Below are 12,605 nucleotides of genomic sequence, written 5' to 3' on the forward strand. Positions count from 1 at the left end.
TTATTCTTCATTTCCTTCAAATAAATTATTTTATAAACTGATAATGTTGGAAATAGCCAACCTTCAGCTTGAGCATATTTCTTAAGTGGGGAGTAGAGCCATGTAAACCAAAACGATGCAAGCAAATATATATATTTTTTTTTACAAAACCACCAGAATCACAATTAATGGGTTAGATGGATAATAAATATATAATGAATGGGACGAGTGGTCCCTAAATAAACTGACCCACAAAACACAGAGGAAACGTCTTGTGTCCCAGAATCCTGGTGGGGAAACAAGCATTTCTAAGAAGTCACTTAAACTGGGGTAAACACAGACAACATCAACAGCTTTTGCTTTTATCAATTTTAGATACCTTTTTTATCTCTTTATAGTATATGCTCTAAAATCCTTTCTGTTTTTGGTATTGATCAAGAAAATCCCACCCTTCACAATCCTAAATGGGTTCGACGAACCCCCAACTTTTAGAATAACTACTCTAGACAAGTGAACATGCTATTGCAGTAGCATGTTATATAGGAAGTCCTGAAAATGATCATTAACATTGCTTTATTTAATTATTTCTAGATCATCTAAATGATCACATGTATAAATATGTCAGTTATGACGACTTATTTGTTTATTCAGTTCCATTTTGGCTCCATTGAGTTTTTGCCTTATCTGTGACACAACATGTAATCTTGATTTTATTTCTTACTCTGAAATATCCAGCAGAGGGCGCCATTATTCTAATAAGAGTGGCAACAAATCGCGCCAGACCCTGGTGCAGGTACTCGTTAGAAGTGTCAGATCCTTCCCAGCGAATCGGAAGTCGATCCGGGTGGCACAACAGATACCGCTGAGCCAGTGGACCCAGTGGGACTGAGCCGCCACTGCTCTGTGGTTTCTGCCCGGGATTTCAGCGCCAGAGGACGAGGGGTTTAAAAAAAAAAAAAAAAAAACTGCATTTGTTAAAATTGTGTTATTGGCCAGCGGAGGAGGGAGAGAGAGGGGTCGATAGGATCTGATTTATCAGCCCTCCAGATCTTGCACGGTGAATGTCAGCGAAGCATCGGCGTTCGCGTCTGCTCGACGCGCTTCATTTCATTTAGGTGAGAGGAGCGTCAGGCAGCGTGTCTGCAGGTGCGACACAATCAGATTCAAGTGCAAGGTAGGAGAGACCCTGTTGATGCTACTTTACTGATCTTGATTTATCCCCTGGACGGGTTGTCCCGTTTATACACAACAGGAGAACATCAGGATTAATTGGGGGTCTTCCCTGCAATTCCCAACGCTTATTGACCTGCACTGATCAACAATGCTGAGTATGAGCGCAATTTAACACGGTGTTAGAATGAACCCGTGACAGCATTATTACAGTTGACATTACTTGTGTGTGTGTTTACTGTACGTGTGGGTGTGTGTCAGTGAGCCCCCCAGTCTAATTCTGGCACAGAGGAAGTATGTACAAGGCTGGAATTACAGCGGTGGCTGCATCTGCTGCAATGAGGGGCTTCAACAAGTTTATAGAGCAGAGATAACCTATAAAGGGTGGCAGGTTGCGGAGGCTTTAAAGTGATGGAATGGTGACACCCTTCAGGGAAAAAAGGAAAAGGGACAGCTGCCAGGGGACTGCGGAGTTAGCCTGTGTTCTTATGGGTGCTTGTGTTGTGTCCATTTTAGGGACACTAAATAAACAGCATGGAGCTGATGAAAATTGCATTGTCCCTTCCCATTCTTCTGTGTCCTGCATGGACCTTATCCCGTCACACTTACCTGGACAGCATCCTCTCGCCTCACTCAGGTAAGGTTTCCGCTGCGTGTGTGTTGCAGACTGGTTGCAGGACCAGCGGTTCTGTAAGAGAAAAGCATGTTACATGAGTGTTTCGCTGCAGCGATGCAGAGGGGCATACTCCCATCCCTCAAGTTCCTGGACGATGCGTTGAGGTTTGACCCCTGTTGTCTCATGTCACCTCCTCCACCGCTGCTCTTCCCTCCTCCTCCTCGGCTTTGGAGGAGAGACACACCTGTAAGTTTGCATACCACACCCTTCTCTCATCAGGCTATACTTGTAATCCCACTGTTGGCCACTTACTGAAAAGCTGTTCTTTTGTTTTATTCTGTTCATATGATTGGTGGAATGAAGCAAGCACTAAGCTTATTAGAACCAAATGTTTTTCGAGGTGAAGTTTTGGATAATAAGCAGCCTGTTACTCCACAATGTTCACAAGGACCTCCAGGACCACAGGGCCGTGAGGTAAGGCCTCACTTCTCAATATTACATTTACAGTGTTTTGGAAACAAACTCATCTCTTGAACTCTTCCGCATTTAGCCACAAACTTCAATTTTATGCTGAAGACACACATCACCACAGCATGATGCTGCCACCACCATTTTTCACCACTACAATGGTATATTCAGTATGATGTGCTGTGTTAATTTCCCCTCACACTTGTTAGCCAAAACGTTTCATTTTGGTCCCATGTGACCAGAACACTTTCTTCCACATGTCCAGTTTAGGTGATAGGTTTGCAGTTGTACCGTCCCAGTGAGATGTTCAAAGCTTGGGATAAAGGTTACAACTTAAACCCACCCTAACTTTCTCCACAATTTTATCCCTAACCAGTCTGGTGTGTCAGAACAGCTCCCATACTACTATGTTGACTTTGTTTACTAATTTTGTGACTTCTGAAAGGCAATTTGTTGCAGTATAATTTATTTTTGCGTATCAGAGACATAGTGGTGGCACCATCATGCTGTGGGGACGCTTACTCTTCAGCAACAAACTGACGCCTGTGGTTCTAACCAGGTAAAATATAGAAAGGGTCAAGGGGTGTAATTAGTTTAGCTTTAGCTTTTTAGTCCGATCAAATAATTTTACATTGGATGTCTGCAGACATTTAAGGACGTAGACAGAAATATTGTTAAGCAAGCATAGACAGAAATTTAGATAACCATGTTAGTATCGATCTTGCTGCAAATGTATTGTGCTTAGTATAGGTCGTACGAGCTGGATAAAAATGTTGGCGTCATCTTTCAGGGTGAAATTGGATTACCTGGTATGAGGGGGCCAAAAGGGAGAAAGGTGTGTGCTTTTTGAGAATTATGTCCCTAATTCAGTTTTCTGCTAAAGGAATTTGTCATTGTATTCACCTGCGCCCTAACTACATCTCTTCTCCTTCCATATGTCCGCCTCCAGGGTGAAATTGGACGTCCGGGGCCAAGGGTGAGCAGCTTCTCTCCTGCATATGTCCTCTCTGTCTCCAGTGTCCCTTCATACCCCTCTCTGCCTCTCATGTCTCCTCCAAGCATTCTCTCTATGATCCGATTTGTTTATCAATATGAATTCTCCTCCCGTTACTAAGTGGGTCATGCAACATTAGTCTAGTCAGGCTTAATATGCCATCATCCTAGTGCATCCTTCACTACCCTATTGTTCTTTGCTCATTTTCCCTTACTCTTCAGCTCTCCTTCGTCTGGTCCCATTCGCCTCCATGACTGACCCCAAATCCTGCTGATCAAGCCCCTCCACCAGCACTCTGCCTGTGCATTTTAATCTCTCTAAGTGCTTTTGCTCTCCATGATAAATCACGCAGCAGGTCCACTGTGCCTCTAGACGTTGCAGCTTTAATCATGGACTGCCGAATGAAAACATGGCCGCAGCTCTGAAATACAATTCAGGTGTAAACAAGATGTCAGGATGCTTCTCTGTTGTTCAGCGAGCGTAGAGCTGCAGAGTGGGACTAATTAGGGCTTTATTTGTGTTCACCAGTGTCGATGTTAAGGATTTGCATCCAGAGTTAATTCCTTTCTATATCTGTGCTTTAGATGTGGCAGAAGTCTAGTGTGAAGAACAAAATCTTGGTAAAATATTCACAGGGTTAAAAAACAAGAGACCTGTTTGAGTTTATTGAATTATATATGACATTTGAAGACAGATACAAGCTTTTCTGGCTTTTAGCATGTTACAACCACAATGTGTTGTATTGGGATTTTATGATAGGCCTATACAAGGTAGTTGTAAAACATGAAGGAAAATGATACATGGTTTCATAATTGTTTAAAAATACCAATCTAAACTATTTTCTTCCAGAATTTCCCTGAATTCAGCTCCAACCTTCTTCTTACCAATTCTGGCCATTTTTCCTGTCCTTGCTAAAGGACAAGAAAATGTCCTTGAAGGGACATGATGTGGCAGCATCATACATGCAGCATGATGCTGCCACAGGGTGTCATGGTAGAAATAGAGGTTTTTGATGTAACAGGAAGAAAAACGGTGAAACAAAATCAAGGGAGATGAATACTTTTGTATTTCTTTTAACAAGTTTGGGTAACAGGGAGCAGTGCTTTAGTTTTTTTCTACTGGCACCAATGTTTGTTTTTCTGCAGGGCCGCCCTGGCGCTCAAGGTTCTCCAGGGAAACCAGGACTTCCAGGATTTCCTGGTCCACAAGGACCCAAGGTAAGCATCATTGCCACCCCTCCATGTACAAATATACTATTATGTACTATGGGACCTGTATCTTTGTCATACACAGCTAAACGTCATTGATTTGTATTTGCTATAAGGGAGAAAAGGGGGACCCAGGACTTATGGGTCTACCAGGGTTGCGAGGTCCACCGGGAACAAAGGTCAGTGAAATCGTTCCATTATGAAAACACACATGTAGACTAAATGTGGACCTTAACATTCCCTGCTTGTCTTTTTAGGGTTTACCTGGTTACAAAGGTGACAAGGTAAGATTGGAGACAAACGTGCAGTAATTTATAACTTACTTAATTATATGTATGTATCAAAATAATATCAGCTTCATTCATTAAAACTTTGTTTTGTAACCAGCCTCAAATTGATCAGAAATCTTTCTAAAGGGCTAATTTCTCTCTGTCAAAGAACCTTAATTACACAATTCACAGAAAGTAATGAGAGGACTATAGTATAAAAACTGCTTTTATTCTCACCTTAACAATACTGACACTACAGTTGAGAACTGAATAATTATATTGGATCCTGTGACTGAAAGAATCAATAATTAATCTTTTTGTAATCTCACTAATATATTTCAGTGATTAATTGAATGGGGAAACAGCATAAACCTAAACAAACATGATATCTCACTACTGTAAGGGAAATTCTGATGTGAAATGAGTTTGAATGTTCAGAGTATTATAAACTGATTAAAATTGAAACCAGATGTCTCTGCATGTCTGAAAGATAAACTCGTGGCTTATGTGGATATTTGGAGTCCTAAATACATGTCTTAACTTTAAGGAAAGCTTTGGAGAGGAAAATGACAAAGTAAACTCCAACTGAAGAGACTAGATTGGCAATTAAGGTTGGCCAATCCAAACAACCATGATAAAACTGAAAGGAAGGGCTCCTTACTTTTTGGTCCACAGTCATAGTATGGTGTCCCCTCTCTTCGAGAACCAAATTTGGACCTCAGGAGGTGGAGTTCCAAGCTTCTGTCTTTGACGCTGCAGACAGGGAACACAAACCTAAGACTGATGGGTAGTTTCTCTCCTGGCACTGACCTCTGAATGAATCTGTGGTGAATTCACTTGGACTTCTGGACTAAGTTGCAAAACTGTCTAAAAGTAATCTTGCTGGATATGCTGGGTTCTGGTCTCTATGGGAGGAGCACAAAGGCAAAAAAGAAAGAAGCTTGTTGGAAAAGCAGAAGGTGCACAAAAACAATGCAACCGAATGTGCAGCCTGCTCACTCCCAAGAGTTAGAATTTGGCATAACCTCTGAGTCACAACGCAGAAGTTGCCCCATCGTGACGTCTTCAGGCACTGATTATGGAGGAGTGTAGGAGTTACACGTGGCACATTATCTAAACAAGATTATAAGACTGAAAATGACCAACTATTCTTTCAAAAACCTTATTCTTCACGTTTTAGAGACCGACTTCCATAGCAGAGATAATATCTGCCGGGCTAGTGCTGCAGATGTTTAATTCAGGGTTACCAACATGCACTAAAAGCATAATAAGATTATTTAGTTTAAAGAGCATATTTGACATTCATCAACAAAACAAGTCGTAAAAATAGCATCTGGACACAGCTCCAATTCCAGGATCCTGATCTGAAAATAAAAGATTAATGTGCCCAATGCAATGCTATTATAAAGACCTTTAGCCCAAGCATTGGTTAAGTGTGTGTGTGTGTGTGTGTGTATGCTACAAGTTCATATTTCTGAGTGCCTTTATTGCTACAGATGTAACATAAAGTTTCATAGCCATCAAAATGTTTGTTAATTCGCCACATTTAAAGGATCATATTAGGAACATGCAAAAGTAATATGGTACCAATTTGCATTTCTGGAGACAAAGCTGCAAGAAATTGAAATTCTTAATTATAGAAATTTGTGAGTGAAACCAAAAACTGTCGGTAGACCTACGGCCGTTTTTTTCTGTCATAAATGCAACACTACAGAAAATAATATGAATGTAAATTTAATAAAGGTTTTGTTTTTGAAGCATCATCACAGCAAAAAATACTCTTAGGGCTCATTACATCTTTTTAAACTAGGTTGGTCAGAAAGGTTTAAATAATTTTAAGATAACTGCATTCTGTGTTTAATTGAAATTTAACATATTTCGATCATTTGTTTTAAACAAGGGGGACCGTGGGGACCGAGGCTCAGCAGGACCAAAAGGGGACAAGGTGTGTTTATTTAAATTTCAGATCCAGACATCATCTGGAATGTGTTGTATCTTTGCATTTAGTGCATCTGTTTGGAACTATGACAAACAGCACTTGCTGCATCCCAGTGGACCTTACAATCTAAATACACTATAAGATCTTCTACAGCAGCTGCCTTCAATGAGCTGAAAGTTCAAAGTAGGGGTTAAATGTCTAAATCACCAGGGTTCATTGAAAATGCTCTAATAATAGTTAGTTTTCATGACTACATTAATAAAACTACATATTTCTTCCTGCTGTCTTTTTTCACCCATTTTTCTCTTCTCAGGGTTCAATTGGTTTGCCTGGGATGCTTGGACAGAAGGTAAGGGCTAAAATTAGAAAATAATAAATCTACATGCTCCTTAAGTTTCAGGGTTTTTATGCAAACTCAAAAAAAAATGAAATTTGATTTCACTAATTTCTAGGTCTGCATAAGAATGGAAAAGGCAATAAGAAGATGGAAAAATATTTATATCCCATTGTCTAAATGTTGTGTCCTACCTCAATTTTTTCTGTTCTAACATCCTTGTTTCTTACCTTCATTCTTTCCTTCATGTGTCCTTCCATCCTTTCCTTGCTCTTTTCTGTCTTTCTTTTCCTTTTTTTCCTTTCCTCACTCCTTTATTTCCTTTCTTTTCTTTCTTTCCTTTCCTTTCCTTATGCCTTTATTTCCTTTCTTCCTTCCTTCCTTCCTTCTTTCCTTCCTTCCTTCCATCAAGTAAATATCTACCAAATTCTTAGTGAACCTTTGTGTTTCACATTTTAAAAATAAAATGAAGGGGCTGAGAGGTCTGGTAAATTGAGTCGGGAAAATTTCAGAAGTTTTACATGAAAATGGAACTTGTCTCTAAGGGTGAGGTGGGCCCGAAGGGTGAACCAGGTGTTTCAGGGAAGAGAGGACCAACTGGGAGACCAGGGAAAAGAGGCAAACAGGTAAAGAAAGTTTTTTTTTTTTTTTTGTATAAGTGGACCAGACATGGATTAGACAATAAAAATGACATTTGTAAGAAGGCCATTCTCTGAGTGTTTAATATTGGCTTGGTGTTTCATTTGTGCAGGGCATGAAAGGATTTTCAGGATCCCCAGGAGTCATGGGGCCCCCAGGACCTCCAGGTCCTAATGGCCTCCCTGGCCCACCTGGACCTCCAGCCTCAGGTATTGTGAACAGCTCACGAACACACCTCTGTTTTCTCCTCAGTCATAACATATTATACCTCACATGAGTGCATTATCCATGCACGTTCCTTTGCAGGTCTCTATCTGGTGGGGGAGAAGGGGGAGAGGGGATTGCCGGGACCACCGGGTCGCTGTGATTGTGATTCTGTACCTGGATCAAATAATGCCCCCTTTGGAAACTACTACACACAGCGAAATGGTGGCAACAAACTCACTGCAGTGAGACTTTAGATGTTGACAATGCCAACTGAACCTGCATATTTGATATGGTCACTAGGTTTGTGATTGTCCTCCGGTTCTTTATGCAGATATTTGTGGTGAACAGTGAAGAGGAGATGGGTCGCCTTCATGTAGAAAATGCAATGGTATTAAGAAAAGATAAGAGGATGCTTTACTATAAGGATAAAGACGGCTGGAGCCCCATACAGGTAAACAGATTCAAAGATGTGTATTAGCAATAATATTGTGTATTGCTAAAAAACCTTTGAACTTTTCACCTTTTGTCACTTCACAACCACAATTTATTTTATCGGAATTCTATGTGATAGAATTAACAGAGCAGCACAGATTCTCAGTTGGATATGAACCTGGGACTTTGACTGGGCCATTCTAATGCATGAAAATGCTTTGATCTAAGCCATTCCATGGTATCCCTGGCTGTACATTTATGACTGTTATCCTAAAGGAAGTCCAGCCTTTCCTCCCAGACTCAACTCTTTGCAGCCTCAAACAGGATTGTTTTTCCAGGATTACACTGCGTTTACCTTCAAATGTCTTCCTATCAACTCTGACTAGTTCCCCTGTCCTTGTAGAAGAAAAATGTACCCACAGTATGATGCTGCCACAGCCGTGTTTCAGAGATAAATACCTAGTGTCAGTTTTCTTCTCATGGTGTTTTGCATGTAGACCAAAAAGTTTGTTGCACTGGATTTTATTCAGGGGCATCTAAGTAAAGGGCGTTGAAAAGGGCGTTGAATACAAATGCACACCACATTTTCACATTTGTATTTGGAAAAAAAAAAAATGTAAAAACCACATGTCCTTTTCCTTCTGCTTCACAACTATGTGATGTTACTTTTTGTTGGTCTAGCACATAAAATCTGAATAAAATACATTATAGTTTGTGGTTGTAATGTGATAAAATGTGAACAAATTCAGGAGGTAATACTTTTGCAAAGCATTGTATATTCAAACGTGTACTGAACATCAGCTTGAAAGCATAATTTAATTAGAATCTCTAAAACGATCTTGAGTTAGCATTCTTTCAGGTCTGCATAGCAACACCCTTGCTCCTACTAAAAAATTCTCGTCACAATTCCTTTAGCCCTTTCAACCATTCCAGTCCACAGAGACTGTCCCAGAGAGAGCTGGTGTATGTGGGGACAGGAAGGTGCAGGTCCAGCATGGGGAGGAGTGCGATGACGGAAACCAGATTGTCACCGATTCTTGTCTCAGTGAGTTAACTGCTTCAGCCTCTCACTTTTTCCCAGATCATATTCTCTATTTTATTTCAGTTCATTATGCAGAATAAACCACTAACTATAAACCACTAACTATAAACTAGCTTATTGCTGTAGAAAAAAAGGAATGTGCTGCAAAGCAAAACCACAGCACGCCATCGGATCCTGTGCTGATGTGGTGCAGTCTACTCTCTGAAAGACTTTCCTTGATCTTTTATTTATCCCTCAACCTTCTCTTTTCCTGCCAGCCTCTCACTAAGCTCTGCTTCTAACCAATTTAATTAGCAGGAAAATGCTGTGCTGGCATCACTGAACACAGGTTGCTGTGCCAAAGAAATTAGTAGCGTCCTCTTTCTCCCCCTCTGTCGCATCCTCACATTTTCTCTTACCCCCTGCAGACTGTAAATGGGCCTACTGTGGAGATGGATACCGACATGAGGGAATAGAAGAGTGCGATGGAAAGGACTTTGGCTATCAGACCTGCAAATCCTATCTTTCTGGGTATGTTAACTGATTCTTAGGCCACATACACATGTAATTTACCTGGTTATTTGTCAGTTGCAGCAACATTTGGTAAAGATTTCAATTGTGAAGTGAAGCAAAAAGGTAATTGCAGCCTGATGCTGTGGAGATGCTTTTCTTTGAAATGAAGGCTGTTCAAAGGTTATGGGAGTTTATGAATGAAGCTACATACATGAAGCTACATACAGAGCAAGTCAGGACAAGAAAATACACAGCTACACTTGCTTATATTATATTGCTGGACGAGGACCAAAAAATAATATGTGAATGGTGAGGGAGGTCAAATATCTTCTTACAGCACGGGTAGAAAGTGCATAATTTCATTTTGTGTTATAAAGCCTTTTGTGCAATAAATTCTATTAAAAGCCTAACTAAAACATATAACTATGCTGCAGATGCAGAGGGGGACTTATTTTGATGTGTTTTGACCAGAACCAGCTGGTTTCCTTAAGCTAACCTTCTACATGCTTTACATTTATGTTAGTGGACCTTCTTTAAACAGGAAATTGTATTCATTTTTAACCATTTTCTATGTTCATGCAGGTCCTTTGGGCAGCTTAAATGCACTGAGTCCTGCCTCATTGATTCTGCCGGCTGCAAGTACTTCACCTGAACACAAAAGGCCTCTCTGAAAGCAGAAATTGCTTTTCAGATTTTCTTCTGAAGTATCAAAACTATGAAATAGGTGATGCACTGAAAGACTGCACTGAAGAGAAGCTGTTGTGGCTGCTCCGAGGCATGAAAAGTCACGGAAGTTAGTTTCTTTTAACTGTAGTTACTCCCTCTCCCTTGAGGTTTAGGCTTTTCAACTTGCCTCAGAGAACAGCTCCACTGGCTGCAGCACTGTTAGAAAATCGCCAAAGATGGGGCAATCATGTTAAGGATGTAATGATTGTATCATGTCAAATACTTACACTGTTTAAGACTTGCTGACTGTTAATGCAGAAATAAGCTATGTGCTCTTTCACACAAGACTTTAAAATGGGTTGTATTGTATTGTAGTATGCATATCTAAGGCATTTGAACGTCCTTACTCCCGGGAATGTATAAAAAATGTGTTTGTGAAGTGCACTGCTGTGATATTGCATGCAAATGTGTAAATGTGCACAACAGACTGCTTCAACTATCTAACTACTGTAGCCAAATTGTGCCCCTCTAACTGAGAAATTGCAAATAATCCAACAGGAAAACACATCCTATAGCAAAGACACACGAATAATGTGGTTACTGAATCAGCATGAAGCATGAATGCATAAGTGTAAATTAAAAAAATTAATAACATAAATAAAGGTTTGGTCCTCATATTAAAATCAGATGAGTGATTGTTGGTGGGGCATGCGTGACAGCAGCCAATCAGAGGAAAAAGTCTTTCAGCAACTTGTACACTGAGGCTTCTTGTAAATATTCTTCAGTTTGTTGTTTTTCCTATTGCAAGGCATTTTACAGAAAAGCGCTATACAGCATGGCATGATTGAAACTTGGGAGATGATCCAGCACTTTCTGCTTTTGTACATAGAGCTTGGTTATTATAATTTATAATTAAAAATATACTAAAAGACATTTTGTGGATGTTCATAGAAGCAGAAAGAAAACATCTTTAAAAGTTCAATTGGGATCATTATGGTTTCTATAAAGATCAGATCAGGATTTACTGAAGGACTCACATTCCAGGAAAAGATGATTTTTTTCAGTATGCTGTATACAAAAAGCAAATAATACATCATTACCTGTTTTTCAGCAGTAACAGTACTGGGGTTTTTTCCAAAGCCCGACTGAAAAGGTAAAAGGACAGTGTTGGTGGCCAAAACCATAAATTTCGCCAAAACAGTCTGGCTTTGTTTTGACCACCTGACTGAGAATTGGGCCTCAAAAGACACATTTAAAGTTGGGCTTTGTTTGGCTTCTCTGACAAGGGTACAGATTTGCAGGTTGAGTTAACTGAGCCTCCCTTCCCAGGTTTTCGCAGTATATCTGATTAAGGGGAGACTGTGGAGCCCGAACCCAGAATTTAATCAAAGGACTACATTTCCCCTTTGCAGCACCACATTTCACTTAAAATAAGCATGACTTTATGATCCAAAGTCTTCTCTAATGCCACATGTTGCTTCTGCTGGGAATGTTTTCATGGGGAGCAACTTGCTGAAGTAGGAGGTTAGCTAGCTTCTCTGTTTTAAAATGACTGGTTCGTAATCCCATTCCTCCAATCCCAAATGATAATGGCTAACACCTTCATGTTTTTAATTATGCAAATAAAAAACTATTTCAACTTTAATATGTCCTTTAGAAAATTTGAAAAAAATAAAATTATTTGCTGTATTCCCTGTGAAAACCGTATTTATCATTAAATATGTTTTATTGAACAGCTTTTACCAATAGAAGCGTGTAAGATAGCTATAAAAGATAATGCTGCTATTCTTGAATGGCGTCTTTTGGAAAGGTCAAATACGTAGCAAATATAAATTAGAAACTGTATTTAAACTACAGCTCACATTGTTTTCTGTCTCCAGGTCTAGAAAGGTTTAAAGGTTAAACCAATTTATTGGCATAGTAAAAATTGACTTTTAGAGGCTCCATGTGTGGACAAATGCGGCAAATATGTCCTCAGTGCATCCATCTAGCACAGATGTAGAAGATAATTCTCGTGATCTTTGAGACTTGGGTTTTGTGTTTTTGCTTTATTTTAGTATTTAACTTCTGCTCGTTTTTTCCCTGTGTGTTATTTCAGCCATTTCTCAGATTTCCTCAGTTATACTTCCGTTACTTGCCTTCCCTCACAG

The 12,605-nt window shown here is 39.9% G+C and overlaps 1 protein-coding gene across 4 annotated transcripts; it reads left to right on the forward strand.

The window, feature by feature from the left end:
- The first annotated feature begins 376 nt into the window (after positions 1-376).
- On the forward strand, positions 377-11,388 carry LOC124879703 (acetylcholinesterase collagenic tail peptide-like). Of its 4 annotated transcripts, XM_047384418.1 has the most exons (19): positions 386-1,094; positions 1,232-1,307; positions 1,666-1,786; positions 1,878-2,011; positions 2,129-2,239; positions 3,024-3,068; positions 3,183-3,209; positions 4,373-4,444; positions 4,552-4,614; positions 4,693-4,719; positions 6,605-6,649; positions 6,957-6,992; positions 7,523-7,603; positions 7,729-7,825; positions 7,923-8,065; positions 8,155-8,274; positions 9,171-9,300; positions 9,705-9,807; positions 10,372-11,388. In XM_047384418.1, the coding sequence occupies exons 3-19, from the start codon at positions 1,684-1,686 to the stop codon at positions 10,439-10,441; spliced, it is 1,407 nt and encodes a 468-aa protein (XP_047240374.1). In that variant the 5' UTR covers positions 386-1,094; positions 1,232-1,307; positions 1,666-1,683; the 3' UTR covers positions 10,442-11,388. The 4 variants fall into 4 exon arrangements, with proteins under 4 accessions (XP_047240375.1, XP_047240374.1, XP_047240373.1 ...); XM_047384419.1 differs by lacking the exon at positions 1,232-1,307 and having other exon boundaries at positions 377-1,153; positions 9,189-9,300; XM_047384417.1 differs by lacking the exon at positions 1,232-1,307 and having other exon boundaries at positions 387-1,094.
- Positions 11,389-12,605: the final 1,217 nt, after the last annotated feature.

The sequence above is a fragment of the Girardinichthys multiradiatus genome, chromosome 13, assembly GCF_021462225.1.
Source record: "Girardinichthys multiradiatus isolate DD_20200921_A chromosome 13, DD_fGirMul_XY1, whole genome shotgun sequence".
In the NCBI taxonomy this organism is placed as follows: Eukaryota; Metazoa; Chordata; class Actinopteri; order Cyprinodontiformes; family Goodeidae; genus Girardinichthys; species Girardinichthys multiradiatus.